We start from the raw sequence: 16,135 nt of genomic DNA, 5'->3' as shown, positions 1-16,135 counted from the left end.
ACAATAATGTAAGACATTATCGTACAGGTGCTAAGCTCCCTGGAAAACGTCAACTTTAGATTTCAGATTCACTTTATTGTCACTTTTAGATGCACCGTTTTAAGGTACAGTACATACTGCACATGTGAATACGTATGCTCGGAAGCTCCAATACAATAAAAACATTATACAACAACCTAAAACAAACAATACACACAAGCAGTGTATGCAGGGATGATATTTAAGGGAGACAAAATACGCAGACCCCCCCCACCCCCCTCGGGAGGTCTGCGAAAGGCAATTACACTTTATAGTGTTGTCGGGCTGTACAAACTTCATTTGCATCCGAATTTTCAAATGCATTTTCAGAAACACTAAACAGGGATTGTTCCTGCCGGGCGAGTACAGGTGATGGTGCACTCAGACCCCCACACCGGGCACCCCATGAGACAAAGCCATGCATTTCTACGGGTGAGGGTGACCACTAATAGTTCTCGGTTTGGTGATTTACCTCTCTTGTTTTTCTTAGTTAGTTAGGCAGTTGGGGAGGCAGCTGCCTGCCTTAATTGGCTCTATTGTAAATACGCCTCTGAGAACAAGGCAATAATGTCAGTTAAAGAAAATGTATAGTACGAGAGTACTATAGAGTCACAGACTAGTCACTTTTCACTGTTAAATCACAAGTTAGATTACAAAAAGAAACAATGTCAAAAATGTATGTGGTTTGAAAGCCTGGTGAAGGTGAACATCACTGTGGAACGGCAGGTGTCTCGTCTCTCATTGACGATGCTATAAGACACACAGAGACAGCAGACAGGTATAGAGAGGTGAACGGAACCACTGATCAATAATGCATTGTGAGCTTGTAGATCTGGACACTGGGGGTTCATGTGGTTAAATGTAATGTTTGAAGATAAAGCCTACAGTAATGTACGTACCTTCACTTAGTGTTTGCACACCTGCGCCAGTCCAGCGGTGGAAAGTTAACATGGAAAATTCAGAACACATAAGTCAGAACACAAGTCTTTCAATTACAACTGTATACTAATTATTCTACTCATGACAAACACTCATTGAATTCTAACAAATTCATATTAGGTTATTTTCTTTCTTTCTTTCTTTCTTTGTGTTCATAGTCTCACCAGACGTGTTCCTCTTGTAGCAGATAAATCCAGCAATGAGAACCATCAGTCCCGCTAGCAGGCCAGCTGTTCCCATCCCAATCTTAACCTTCTGGGACTCAGTCATACCTGTAGGATTTGACGACGACAACAACAACACAGTCAATAAACAACTAACATTTCAGACCACATCTGTTTGTGATCTGCAAACATCAATCACACAAAATAGCTATGAAATGGCTTACATATAACAGGTTATGTTTGAGCAAAGTAGCAAACTATGTTATACCATATAACATTATGCAGTTCATTCTACAGTATGTTACAATGCCACTAATATCAAGACTAGAAAACTGCTTCTTCTAAATGCCCTATCTCTGCCAGGCTGGGTTGCCTAGTCAAGGCTGTGTACTGTAAGGGCCGATTCATACTCCTATTTTACCGCTGTTTCGGCGCTGTAGTGCCGAAATGATTTCGGCTCGTCAGAAATTTTCAGTAGCACCGATGAGCCGACTTTAGGACGGTACCCGCCCCCCCGAACCTCAAATGACGTCACATTGTAGGCTCTACAGCGCCGAACCGACTTTTATTCAGCTCTAAAATAGGAGTATGAATCGGCCCTTAGTCATAGGTTGTGGTCGTGTGAGGAAACTGGAAAGACAGCATGTGTATGAAAACGGTGCAACTTCACTTATTTGTGGCAGTGGCACCCTCTACGAGTCTACGGCCAGAACTGAAAGCGGTTTTGGAGGCGAGCTCTATTCGGTATTTAAGTCCGACGTCATGTTGTATAGTCCTACGTTACGCCCGGGTTCAAGTGGCACCAGCTCCCGTCCGCTTCTCATTGTAAATGGCAATATCTAAACGTGTGAATCTTTTTACAATTTTACAATAAAGACTATTATTGTCATTATTATTGAAGGTGGTAACAGTCCATTTGCTCAGTACAATATTTCGGGGGCATATTTAGAATGTGTGCAGGGTTGAGTATGTTGAATCTAGTTTGCGTTAATACGATCTTAATGGAGGATTTAGTTGGCACAATGAAATAAAATGGCGATAGTATTCAGTGTGGGGCAGACGGCCTGTCACAGCCAGATTTGGGATACCAGTAGCTTTGTTGTTGCAAGGAAAGCGGTAAAATTTGACTTTCATGGTTGTTTTCATTTGAGATTTAGTCAGACGGAGGGACACAGTATAACTCTATATGGGGACACAAAAGCGACACAAAAGTAGGACCCGGAAGTATCTCGGGGGCGCTTACGTCACGGCTAAAATACTGAATAGACTAAATTCGCGGAGCGCTGCCCATGAAGGCTACTCATGATAAAATATTGTTTCATGTGCACTGAACAAACTTAGGGGTCAAGCTCAAAGGGCGTAGACCCCTTTTGTTTTCAGGAAAATGTCATGAAAATGTGTATTTGTAATTGTAGACAACATAACAGCATGCAATAAGAATCACATTATAAGATATGACAGACATTGAAGGGAAAATTTACATCATATGTAAACAAGCATATTATGAGCATATGACGTGATTAATATATGTACCAATGTCAGGGTATAATTGGTGGTGACGTAACGATGACATGTTATGCTAAAGGTAATTCCCCTATGTATACATGTATGTAATCTCACACCACTGCCATAACAGGCAGAAGTAATCATTACCATATACTTCAAAATACCACTTTTTCTCCTCCAAACGCAATGTACGTAGCAAATAGCTAAACCTAATAATTCAATATTGTAAACTTTCTTTCATAGAGAGGCTGAGATTTGAAAGATTTGAAAGCTTGTGTGCAACAAGCAAGTAGGCAATCGACAGAGTGCAGTTCTAGTTATTATTACCATTATCCCAATCAGTTAACATGGGCTGCTGGAGGCTGGCGTGCTCTACCTTACAGGTGATCTTTTCTCCAATTACGGGCATGTACTCCAGGTAAGCGTGAGTGTGGTACAACCAGTTCCCATTGGACAATACTTCTGTGAAGCTCACGTTCGAGGTCACTTCCTGTCCGTTCCTCAGCCATGTGACTCGAATGGTTTTGGGGTAGAAGCGGTGAACGCTGCACACCAGCTGGCCAGAATGATTGCTGCTGCTGTTTAGACCTTTTGACCTCAGTCTGACGTTGGGCGGCACTAGGTGACACACACACACACACACACACACACACACACACACACACACACACACACACACACACACACACACACACACACACACACACACACACACACACACACACACACACACACACACACACACACACACACACACACACACACACACACACAGTTAACCACTGTCTGGACGTCAAAACCAGGGGTCATCATATGTCCGTACACATACAGGCGTGCCGTACACAGACATGTGTACAGAAATGTGTCCGTGGCAAGACTTGGCCTCATCCGTGGCAAATTGTATATGTTGTTTTTACACACCAATACCACCAAGACCCAATTCACTGAATGTCAGTCTCCAGGTTTTCTTCAGAATTTGTATGGCACTGATTTACTATGACACTATAGCCAAATTCCAATACCCAAAATCTCGGCTCACTCCCACTCGGTCACTCCAGCATGGCAAATTATGGTGAAATTGGTGACCTGCTGAAATATGTTACTATCTTGTGGACTTCACACAACTACATGGAGGTCTTTAAATATGTGGCCTGAATACCGCTAGGTTGAACTCTGCTAATGAACAAACTGCAATGATTTTCATTCGGACACTGACATTATGTGATGTCTGCAAGATTTTCACCAATTTCACCGTAACACCACCATGCTGGAGTGAGCCTTAAAGCCTGTGCATTAAGCCAGGCCTGTTGGCTGTATGTCAGTACTCGGCTCATATACCCACCAGTAACTTTTAGTGCATCATAAACAGCAGGTACTCGACTGAAACAGGAGTTGTTGCTATCTTTTCTCTGCTGTTTCATGATGTCAGGGTCCTTGTTAGCGGCCTCCGCAAGGCGTTTGGTTTCATTCGTGTAGCCAGTGAACTTGCCCGTGGCGCTGCTGTACCCCGCTACCAGCATCTTGTTGAAGTAGACCTTCTCCAGGTACAGAGCATCACTGCCGTCTCTGGCAGAGAACTGGCAGTGCACAACGCCATGAGCGAACAGACCACCTGCAGGGTGACAGACAGTGATGTTCAAAGGTTGGATTTCAACTTCAACTCATTCCGGCCACTCACCTTCGTCTTCAATGTGTGCACAAACCCTCAAATCTAAATAAATAATAAGAACATGCACTAAAAAGCCTCCACCAGACCATCAGAATGCTCTGAGGCGTTTTAATGCTAGACTGAATGGGTGAGGGAGGGGGAAGTGCTGGTTTTATTTCACTCTCAACGGAATGCTTTTAACACGCACTTCATAAATGGAGGTGCTTAGTGCGCCGACAGCAAGGCCTGAGAATAAAGCCTGAGTGCCAGATAGCCCCTATGGACAGCCCGTGTCAAGTCGCCAATGACCCGAATGCTGTGACACACGCGCCGCGGTATCCAAGTCGGAAAGCCATTGTGGAAGGAATATTAGGTCAGTGTGAATCTCAAAGTTGTTCATGGACCCAGTTCGATATGCATTAGGCCATGGACCCCAATTTGGTCCTCATAGCTTAGTTTGTACAGTATTTGCTTTTCACATACCGCACACAGGATGCAGTCAAACAAAACAAGTGCTTCCCTGTCCTCGCTCTGAAATCTTTGTCAAAAAAGGTTTTGAAACATGATTCCAGAACAAGAGAGACAAGTGTAGGAAGTGAAAGTTGATACTTCTCTCGTCTGCAACAAGTTTTAAACGCACAGTGACCTTTAAGAGGTCCCCCCCTTGTGAGTGTGTACATGTGTGCCTAATACGCATGCACTGCCTAATTGAACATGCATACTTATGAGACAGACAGACACACTGTACACACACACACACACACACACACACACACACACACACACACACACAGACAGACAGACAAGTGTGTGTGTGTGTGTGTGTGTGTGTGTGTGTGTGTAATAATGATCATAATGATACAAAATAAACTCTGAAATGTCACAATGCATTTTAAATAAACACTTCTCAATCTCCACTCAACTCACCTACTGCAGTCAGAGACAGGAGCAGCCAGAGAACAGAGCAGACCCATTTAAGCACAGCCATGATTTAACCAGGAATGGAGGGATGAGGAAACATTCTGCAGCCACTGGCACAGTGGCACTCCTTCGGTGGGCGTGCACCAGGAAAGCTACAAGCTGTGATTTGATTACTATACAACACAAACAACAGATTATGTTTCTATGAATGAAAATTGATCCAATGAAACAAGCCATAGTGCTTTCTTGGGTTAAATCCTTTTAGCATTGAATTTTGAAACCGTACTTTTTTCTTCTTTTTCCCCCCTTTTTTAAGTCAATCAATCAATCCATTAGCTACAGTCTCTCTGCTTTTTTCCCCTTCTTGTATTCTGAATTAAACGGTAGCCTAATTAAAACCAGACTACTACGGCAAAAAGGTTCACAACTTTGATGTAGTTGTTATATAAATGATTGGAGTTGCTTATTTTAATGAATACAATTATATGTTAAGTGAAGTTGCAGTAGCCTACGCTTTGCACGCACGCCCAGAGGGGGGCCCCGATTTCGAAAAGCTTGTCGTCCTCCCAAAGGGAAGTCAAAAAGTCAGCGGGCCTGTAGGAGGTAGTCTCCCTGGTCTTCCATTGAGAGTCGTTCACAAATTTCACACCCTAGTGTTGGGAGGACACCTACTGGATGACAAGTAGTATTGCCTGAAGTACAACAGTTCAGATGTTCCCAACCACTGGTACGAGTCTCCCCAAACAAGGGGAAAAAAGACAAAAGTGGAATGAAATATATTTTCAAATATTTTCTGAGGTGGTACTTTGTATAAAAAGGTTGAAAACCCCTGCAATAGTTCACCCAGAGCGGTCGAATCCCGGGTATAGGACGAAAAAGTGATGGATTCCAGCTTTTGAGCATTAATATCATTTTGACAACAATTAGTAAATTGAATGTTAACTTAATTAGAGATGTGTTTAGTTGAGCTGTGTGGCTCATCATCTGTCATTTATGGTGTCCGATTGGTTTTGTTTTTCACCGCCGCCCAGTGGTGGACAGATAGCAGACAAAGTGACAAAGGAATGGTTGTCAAAACATTTTCTTGTCATGAAGTCAGACAGCTCTTTGAACACACCCTTGAACCTTAGGCCTACCTAGTCTACTTAAACTATTTAGCTTAATAGTCTAGTTTTAGCTAAACAAAAATAAACACTGGCATAAAAAGGAACAGAAACATAATTGCCCAGACTCTTCTTCAACAAAGATGGCGAATCTTTGTTTTGTACTTATACATACAAATGTATGGTACAAACACGGAAGCCCTTGGCTTCAACTAGAAACCTAACCCTAACCTCTGACAAGCTACCAACCCTATAGCTACCCTTTGTTGAGTGAACTACTGCCACAAGCAAGGAAAGAGCCTCACTTCACTGAAGGGATGTGATATTGTACTGAATGGAAAGTGATGTTGATGTGGACATCGACTTCACTGAAACTGATGAAAAGTCGAATGAAGAGGGGAGTCCAAAGACAACCCGAACCGGCCAAACACGGAAAGCCCCGTGAATCAGTGGCAGCCCTAATACAGACTTTTCTGGTCCTCCTCTGACTGAAGATGTGAGTTCTCTCCACACAACACTGCAGTACGTCCGCTGGTTTGTGTCTGAAGACATGATTGACTCTCAAAATTGTGTACCTAGCCTTCAAACAACAGGAACATGGAAAAGTAGCAGAAATGTAGAAAAGGAATAGAGCAAATGATGGGCATGCATCTGAAGCTGGGCCTTGCACAAATGAATAGATGCCAAATGTACTGGGAAGCCGCCACACGGCACACCCCTGTAGCTGATGTGATGCCACGCAACATATTTCAGTCTTTGTTGACCTCGTTACATGATAGTTGACAACTTGACAGTGCCAGAGAGGGAAAAGGACAAACTCTGTATTGTGTGTGTTTACTGTAAATTAGGATTCTTTGGTACATTCAAAATTGTACTGTTTTTCATTTTGTTATTCTTTTAATACAATCACAATTCTTAAAAATATGGCTTATTGGTGTTATTATTCATATGAATAATAACATCAATGGAAATATCCTAAAAAAAACAGGGTTGTATTATAATCGGGGACTAGAAAACTTGACATTCAATGTTCTTTTTTTCCACAAATGAGTCATTGAAAAATAGGGGTCTTATAATCAGAGTAGTCTTATATTCGGGATAATACGGTATACTGTTCTGAAGCCAAATATTATTCATAATGTATACTGTTCTGAGGCCAAATAATAAACCATAACCATATAAATGAACCCTTAAGTTGTTTTAGTGAAGTATATAGACATCTGTCATGTTATTCTGACTAAAATTATTATTAAAATGGCCTATAGGAAATTCTGCTACCCAATAGACCCAACGTCGTAATATTACATTTCAATAAAACCTTACAAAAACATAAAATAAACATGATATTTTCCTCTCCAAAGTACTCCTACAGGAAACGTCTTTTTTTTTTGTAAGTATAAATATATCCGGGTCAGGTTAAGCTATATAGTTATTAGTTAAGATGAATAACATTTTTATAGCACTCAGAATTAAAGCTGAATGGCCTCCATTTCATAAGCTATTCAAAAATAGCAAATCAACAAGCTCACAACATGTCGCAATGTGAGCTTATGGGGTCCCTGACTCCATCCATGGCACATGATCTTTTCAGATGGGGGTCCGTGGCCTAATATATATAAATTTGGGGATCTGTGACATTCAAATGTTTGAGAACTACAGTATACACAATTACACATGGGCACCTCATTGGCTGCTGCTGTTCAGTATGTCTATTGAACACGGAGGTCGACTGTAATTTGTAGTTACTAGTTATGTTCTGATTAAGCAACATTACAAGAGAGGGTGTACTTTACCCTGATTATTGGCACACCAGCGATGACCGGAGTTCCACAAGCATCACTGAAGTGCCGATAATCAAGGTAAAGCACACCCTCAAGCAGGGCTGGATTTACAGTAGTATTGGCTGAGGGCTCCCAGGCTAGACAACATTTCAGGGCCCTGCGGGGTGCACAAATTGCCGGGAAAAAAGGGGGTAGCTTGGTTTAATGTTGGGGTACCCACCCCCCCAAAAGAGAGAGAGAGAGAGACAGACAGACATACAGACACTAGTCGCTCTGCTTGGTGGGCTTTAGACTGGATAAGGCTTTCCAAAGCTACCCCACAACACAGTAGGCATTAGGGACTTTAAGCAACGACGTCATGCTCCGGCGGCAACCAGAAATGGATCAGTGCTCGATAGATAAACCTGCTTGCTGTCGCAGCCCTTCCTACTATGGCAGGAACTAGCCTTCCACGTAGTGACTACAACGTCCGTGATTTTAGTACTTTGGACGTGTTTGTATTTATGAGCTCTGCTAATTATACTTTAGTCTAAATGAATTCACTGAACATTTCACAAACTGTCCAAAAGTAACATCTTACAATCTTACCAGATCATGTTGCCTTCAAAACGTTTCAGTAGCATTCGTCATAATCGTCAACATCAGTTGATCAACTGTTAGCTTTGGGAACCAAAAAGGGGTGGGAACCCGTCGCTGACGACCGGTTGCTTAACGATTGCTGCAGTGCAGACAGCAGAGCAGAAGCTCTCAATGTTTTAACCATAATACAACTAAATATACAAGAACTAAACACAAATCTCACTTGAATTGGATTGCAATAATTTACAATTTCATCATTAATTTTTTTTTTTTTTTCAATTTTTTGTTACAGGGCAAGTTTGAAGTCATCACACACACACACACACACACACACACACACGTTTCAGGAAGTTGTGATTGTTGGATTACAGAACTGAAAAAAAAACATACAAAAACACCACAATAACTGACTGAAACTATATTATGTAGTTTATGTGGGTATGTACAAGAAAGTGGCGAAAAATATAGACGATCGCAGCCTGAAAAAGTTGAGAATTACTGTACTAATAGCGGAACTATCCTGGATATGAGAGAAAAAAACAAAGAAGAAACAGAGAATATCACTTACTGGTGCTCTACAGGTTAGTTTGATAGGGATGGCCCTGGTTGGGACACGGCATGGACGCACTTATGGGCATTTAAGTACTTCTGGCAAGAAAAACCCTTCCCACACTCGTAACAGCTGAACGGCTTTTCTCCAGTGTGAAGTCTCTCGTGTACCACGAGGTGAGTCCGTTGAGTGAAACCTTTCCCACATTGGTCACAGCAGTAAGGTTTCTCTCCGGTGTGAACTCTCATGTGTTTCACAAGGACACCACTTTGCCTGAACCTTTTCCCGCACTGCTCACAGCCGTATGGCCTCTCTCCGGTGTGAATTCTCCTGTGTGTCGAGAGGCCGTTTCCTTGAGCAAAGCACTTTCCACATAGGTCACAGCGGTAAGGCTTCTCGCCAGTGTGAATTCTCATGTGCGACATGAGCTCAGACCTTTGAATGAAGCTTTTTCCACATTGGACACAGCAGTAAGGCCTCTCTCCAGTGTGAATTCTCTTGTGGTTCCTAAGGCTACGCTTTTCAGAAAAGCTTTTCCCACATAGGGAACAACAGTATGGTTTCTCTTTAGTATGGCTGCGTTGATGAACTTTTAATGTTTCATGCCGGGAATAGATCTTCCCACATGTTTCACAGCCGAAAGGTTTCTCTCCAGAGTGAATTGTCTTGTGGGATTTGAGGTTAGATCTGTAATTGAAGCTTCTCCCACATTGGTCACAGCTGTAAGGTTTCTCTCCAGTGTGAGTTCTCTTGTGTGCCACAAACGCAGACTCATAAGTAAAACTTTTTCCACATTGGTCACAGCAGAAGGGCCTCTCTCCTGTGTGAACTCTCTTGTGTTGCACAAGTTGATTGCTTTGAGTGAAGCTTTTCTTACACTGGTCACAGCAGTATGGCCTCTCTCCGGTGTGAATTCTCTTGTGAGTCGAAAGCCCACATGCATGAGCGAAGCTTTTCCCACAATGGTCACAGCCGTAAGGTTTCTCTCCAGTGTGACTTCTCTTGTGTGATACAAGGTGTTGCCTATGCGAGAACATTTTCTCACACTGATCACAGGAGTGAGGCTTCTCTCCAGTGTGAATGATCTTGTGCGAAGCGAGGTAAGCCATTGTAGCAAAGCTTTTCCCACACTGGTCACAGCAGTGAGGCTTCTCTCCAGTGTGAAGATGCTTGTGTTTAATAAGACTAGAGCTGTGACTGTAGCTTTTCCCACACTGGTCACAGCAGTATGGCTTCTCTCCAGTGTGACTTCTCTTGTGCACGATGAGGCCACTCTGTTGATTAAAACTTCTCCCACATAGCTCACAGGAGTAAGGCTTCTCTCCAGTGTGAATTCTTTGGTGTGTTGTGAGACGAGAGCATCGAGTGAAGCATTTACCACATTGGTCACAGCTCCAACTTCTTGGTTTGACTGAGGACAGGGCAAGACGGGCATCTGAGATAGAAAACAGAAAATAACCGGCTTCATGCATCAACTAGCCTTTGAGTTCAGAGCCAGTCAAGTCAGTTTTACTTAAAAAGAAGAAAAACACAAATAACACAATTAATATTCTTCTTAGGTTTTCTTTTTTGAGCAGTGCTCCAACATGTGACGTTGTGTGTCTGGGTGTCCATTAGTCGGTAGCAGCACAGTTACTGTGGTCATGTGAGACCATGTGGGTTTATACATCATGAGAAGTGGGAGATGAGAACAGATTAAAGCAAAGAAACAGAGAGGGCATAAAACCTACCGAGTTCCACCAGTTTAATAGCGACAACTGGGTCTATCATCTGCAGTCTCGTGGTCTTCATAGACTTGTCTGTGATGAAGGAATTGAAATCCCAGGGGAATTCTGGATTAATAATTAACTCAATTCAATAATAACAGACAATCTGGCAGGTGGGCAGGCCGGCGGACCATGGCCACGTCAGTGTGACTCAGACATAACCATGAATAAACTCGATACGCCCATATATAGGCTTGTCACTATGACTCAGACATAACCATAAACAAACCCGATATGCAGTTATGAAGAACTTACAGAGTTCCTGCTGGTATTCAGGTTCCGCCTGTTTATAGATCATCGGTAGAGGGCGCTAAGTCCTGAGGTTACTGTACTTTTTATTTGCATTGTAATCCCCATAGGAATTTTAGATCGCCTCATATAAGAACTGTGATTGAAAAATAATCAAATCATCCCTGGCATTTCACTCATAATTGGATATGAAGAATCAACTGAGGCCAATGTTACTGCTGCTGAATTTGTTACATTTTCACTAGAAACAGACTATCAAATATGAGTGACTGACTGTTAAACGATACAGAGACACCTCCCCGACAATATCGCAGAGACAGTTTGTTTACTTTTGGACCACAATACTTACAGTATATGAGATGATTTTAAGATGTCCCCATGTTATTCTCCATAGAGAAACACTTCCATGAACCAGGGTCTGAGCGAGTGACGTCAGGACTTCGGCGCTCTATAGGCAAACTTAAATGGCGAACTTACCGAGTTCCTGCTGGTCTTTAGGTCCCGCCCGTTTAAGAACAGCCGTGTCTGGAGAGTTCATCTTCACTGGTCTGGTCTTCATAGACTTGTCTAAAATGAAGGAATTGAAATCCCAGGGGAATACAGGATTAACCCAACTTCAATAATAACAGCAGGCATGCAAACAGACAGACCAGACACACATTTTTTGGGGGGGCACAAAAACTATTTTAGCGGGTGGGAACACTGTGGTGTTCCCGCAACTATATATTGCCCAGTATTCTAATAGCCGGGGAGCCAGCCATCCAAAATTTGAGAAGACCTGTGATGTCATGACATACTTTTTATTTGTATTTTTTCTATTCATTAACAGATATTTACTCACTACCCGTGTGAACTGAGTGTTGCAAAGGAATTTAAATCCCATGGGGAATACAGGATTAATGAACTTCAACTTCAATAAGAACAGACAATAAGGGAGGAGGAGAGTTACAGGAGAAATGTCAACGTAAGATGTCAACGTAAGATGAAGTGAGGGCGCAGCCCTCACTTCACACGAGTGTGACTTTTTTTAATGTGCAGGAGTCCCCTTTTTGAGGGGCTCTAGCCCGTCCTATGCCCAGCGTTGTCTGTTTTTGTGTGAACACAAACACAATGATTTGATTGGCTGATCACCCCATAGCGATGATTTACATATTGAGGATAAAAGTGAGAGCAGAAAAGTGAAGACGCCAAAAGTGATTGACCGGAGTGAGTCAGTGACAGTTGTGACGATTTGATTGGCTGAGCACGGAAAGTGATGCATGATGATGTGTGATGATAAGAGCACCCCTCACTTCACAGGAGTGTGAGTTTTGTTTCTATCGATAAATAAAACTATACAAGACAATGGAGATACTTACACTGGAGAGATGTTACCTACAAGCACACACCTGGACTGTTGACAGACTCCTCAGCTGTTATTTTACTCTGCCTCGATCTTGGACGTGGGAACAGCTGGGTCTTTTCGGGCCGTGACCCCCCAAAATAATCATATTTAAACTGATAAGTTGTTATATTGTTTGACTAGGATCCACAGATTGTGAAAATAGCCAATCTACAAGCTCGCAATGCCTCGCGCTGTGAGCTTGTAGATCGGCTATTTTCTCAATTTTTGCCTCTTATATTATTTGACAATTTGGTCAATGTTTGACGAGTTTTTATAGTATAGTTTATGGTACAGTTTGTTACTTTTGATGCAGAAATGGTATTTTTTTCTCTGCTTTTATTTTTGAGGTATTACAAAGGTTTTAAAAGTCCTTGAATTGTCACGTCGCTGCATGGGGACCCCAAAACAATCATGTGGAGATCCCCCTGGGGGTCCCGACCCACAGGTTGAGAACCACTGCTCTAGTGCATGTCCGGTCTGGTCGTGTGTGCGCCGACTAGTTTTGTTTCATTTCTGCTTGCTTGAAAATGGCAGCTTTATACTGTAGGAGTGGGGAATTTTTTTGTCCAGATTGACGATGAACAATGTCAGTCAACATCAGTGATTTCAAAAGTGAGACACACAAAGCCTTCACCCAAGCAAAGCAAACACACTCGCCCCCAAAAAACACACTCGCCCCCAATTCTTACTGACGTTGTGTTTAGGAGTACCTGCTGGCGATCGTTCCCAGGTCGCCGGATTTGCACACATAGCAGTCTAGGACTACATAAGTTTATCGTTCCATTTCCAATGCACGCTGTCTGTGTGTGTGTGTGTGTGTTTGTGCAATCCCCACTAAAACGCACTTGCCCGTAGGGGCAACCTGAAAGCAAACTTCACTTGCCCGACCGTTTTATTTACCTGCCACGGGCAGTCTGTCAAGCATTAGTGTCAACCTCTTCAATTTAAGAGGAACAGCAGGGTCTGGATAGTTCATCTTCACCTGCAGTCTGGTGGTCTTCATAGACTTGTCTGTAATGAAGGAATTGAAATCCCAGGGGAATACAGGATTAACCAAACTTCAATAATAACAGCAGGCATGCAAACAGACCAGACACACATGTTTTGGGGGGGCCCAAAAGTATTTTAGGGGGTGGGAACACTGTGGTGTTCCCGCAACTATATATTGTCCAGTATTCTAATAGCCGGGGAGCCAGCCATTCAAAATTTGAGAGGACCTGTGATGACATGCAGCTGTCGCTGCGCCCCTCACTTCACACGAGTGAAGTGAGGGGCTTTTTTTTAATGTCCCCTTTTTGAGGGGCTCTAGCCCGTCCTATGCCCAGCTTTGTCTGTTTTTGTGTGAACACAAACACGATGATTTGATTGGCTGATCACCCCATAGCGATGATTTACATATTGAGGATAAAAGTGAGAGCAGAAAAGCGCCAAAAGCGATTGACCGGAGTGACAGTTGTGACGATTTGATTGGCTGCGCACGGAATATGATGTATGATGATGTGTGATGATAAGAGCGCCCCTCACTTCACAGGAGTGTGATTTATTTTTATTTTTCTATCAATAAATAAAACTATACAAGACAATGGAGATACACTGGAGAGATGTTGCCTCCGTTACAAGCACGCACCTGGACTGTTGACGGACTCCTCAGCTGTTATTTTACTCTGCCTCTTGGACGTGGAAACAGCTGGGTCTGGAGAGTTCATCTTAACCTGCAGTCTGGACCTCATAGAGTCTGTGGTGAAGGATCCAAGGGAAATACAATACTTAACTTCAATAATAACAGACAATATGAGGAGGAGGAGAGTTGGTCAATCACTTGTGTATCAATTTGTAATGGAATTGTAATGGAATGGAAGTGTAATGGAATAATGGAATTTCCAACTTTGATACTATATTGTGCAAAATATCGATATTCAATACAATGTTTGATACCACAGGGAATAGCTATATACTATATAGCTACCGGTATATACTGTAACTATAGCACCTGACAAAGCTATAGCTGTAGAACCTGACGAAGCTCACAGCAAAATGCATCATGCTAATAAATCATTTTGTGCCGTAGGAAGCTGTCCATCTGTTCTCTGGAGTGTGTCCATTCTTTTTTACAGTTCATATGCCTGCTGCCTAGACTTGCAACTTCTATTATTATTAAATGTTTTCTATCTATCAATAAATACATCTATACAAGACGATGGCTATACAATGGAGACGTGGGCCTCCGTTACAATCACGCACCTGGACTGTTGACAGACTCTTCGGCCGTCATTTTCATCAGCATGGCCACCTGCTGCCGCTCGGACATGGGGTAATGTCCGGCACGGATCCCTGGCATCTCCATACCAAACGGGAAGCCTGCCTTTCGGGGACTGGAAGGTTCCTTGTTAATGCACTTCCGCACTGGACCTTCTCTGTGAAGAGAGAGAGAGAGAGAAAGAGAGGTAAAAACACACCATGTCAAACTTACTGAGCAGCACACAAACACAATGCAACACGTGCACAGCACTGCGCAACGGCAACTGAATTTAAAACACTAGGCTATGAGAATAACAGTAAAGAAGGAAGCGTTTATGGCCAGATGGGCCTTCCTCAGTGTTAATAAAATATTGTCTATATTCATGAATCCACTTGCTGACCAGCTGTCGGTATTGAGCAACTTTTTACAGGGGTTTCTTGTGACCCTACCATTAACATGGTAGGGTAAGGCAAAAATGTATATGTAAAAGTGTATGTAATTGGCCGCCGACTCGGCGGCCAATTACATATACTTTCTGGGGTCCTTGACATGAAATAGTTTGAGAACCACTGACATGGAAACATATAGGTTTCTCAGAAAACTGTCTTTTGGAAATTTGGAAGACATTTGTAGTCCTAAATAGGTTTGTTTCAGTAGGACAGTGGTTCTTAAACTTTTTCATATCAAGGACCCCCATAAGAGAAGATTTGTATGGCTATGGCAGTGACTCTCAGACATTTTAATGTCAAGGATCGACCCCCAGTTTGACCTGCATTACGGAGTCCCATGCAGTTGATGGCATTTCTACATCTCTGGGACCCCAATTTATATCGTAAAATCAATGTTAATTTAGGTGATTAACCAAATCATCAATAAAGATGATTCTGACATTAACATTATACACGCACGCACACACGCACAGAGAGAGAGAGAGAGAGAGAGAGAGAGAGAGAGCGAGTCAGTTGCAAGTACAAGCTCACAAGCTTTAAAATACAATAACAGTTAAACTGTCAAATTGTGGTAGAAAACGTGTTTCCGCCATATATCCGCCTATATCCATTACCCAGTTTAGTTTAGGACAAAAAAACAGTAAATTAGACCAAACGTTTTACAGTCAACAGCGAAAGTGACTAATGTAACTGCACATACCTGTTCTTCTGACTGAGTAACTTCACTTGTTCTCTGGTTTCAAGTTGTTGAAACTTTCAACAACTCACGAATAGCAGAAAACAGCTTTTGGTCAAAACCCCGTCATATAGTTGTTGTTGTTGTTCTCCGTTTCTTCGGA

General features: G+C 42.5%; 2 protein-coding genes across 3 annotated transcripts; both read right to left on the bottom strand.

The window, feature by feature from the left end:
- Positions 1-134: 134 nt before the first annotated feature.
- On the bottom strand, positions 135-8,684 carry LOC308335092 (rano class II histocompatibility antigen, A beta chain-like). 2 transcript variants are annotated; one of them, XM_080792071.1, is made up of 7 exons: positions 8,669-8,684; positions 5,203-5,369; positions 3,970-4,239; positions 2,955-3,245; positions 1,122-1,229; positions 918-938; positions 135-768 (listed from the first exon to the last, which is right to left on the bottom strand). In XM_080792071.1, exons 2-7 carry the CDS (start codon positions 5,261-5,263, stop codon positions 728-730), a joined length of 792 nt encoding a protein of 263 aa, XP_080648197.1. In that variant the 5' UTR covers positions 5,264-5,369; positions 8,669-8,684; the 3' UTR covers positions 135-727. The 2 variants fall into 2 exon arrangements, with proteins under 2 accessions (XP_080648197.1, XP_080648198.1); XM_080792072.1 differs by lacking the exon at positions 8,669-8,684 and having other exon boundaries at positions 5,207-5,321.
- A 557-nt stretch (positions 8,685-9,241) lies between these two features.
- On the bottom strand, positions 9,242-16,135 carry LOC308335278 (uncharacterized protein; the record flags this gene model as incomplete). Its single annotated transcript, XM_080792296.1, has 9 exons — positions 16,061-16,135; positions 15,997-16,027; positions 14,850-15,022; positions 14,236-14,343; positions 13,509-13,619; positions 11,702-11,791; positions 10,940-11,008; positions 9,919-10,644; positions 9,242-9,261 (listed from the first exon to the last, which is right to left on the bottom strand). The coding sequence occupies exons 3-9, from the start codon at positions 14,950-14,952 to the stop codon at positions 9,242-9,244; spliced, it is 1,227 nt and encodes a 408-aa protein (XP_080648422.1). The 5' UTR covers positions 14,953-15,022; positions 15,997-16,027; positions 16,061-16,135.

The sequence above is a fragment of the Protomyctophum bolini genome, assembly GCF_963924005.1.
Source record: "Protomyctophum bolini genome assembly, chromosome: 20".
Taxonomy (NCBI): domain Eukaryota; kingdom Metazoa; phylum Chordata; class Actinopteri; order Myctophiformes; family Myctophidae; genus Protomyctophum; species Protomyctophum bolini.
This window is presented reverse-complemented; position numbering and strand designations above follow the sequence as displayed.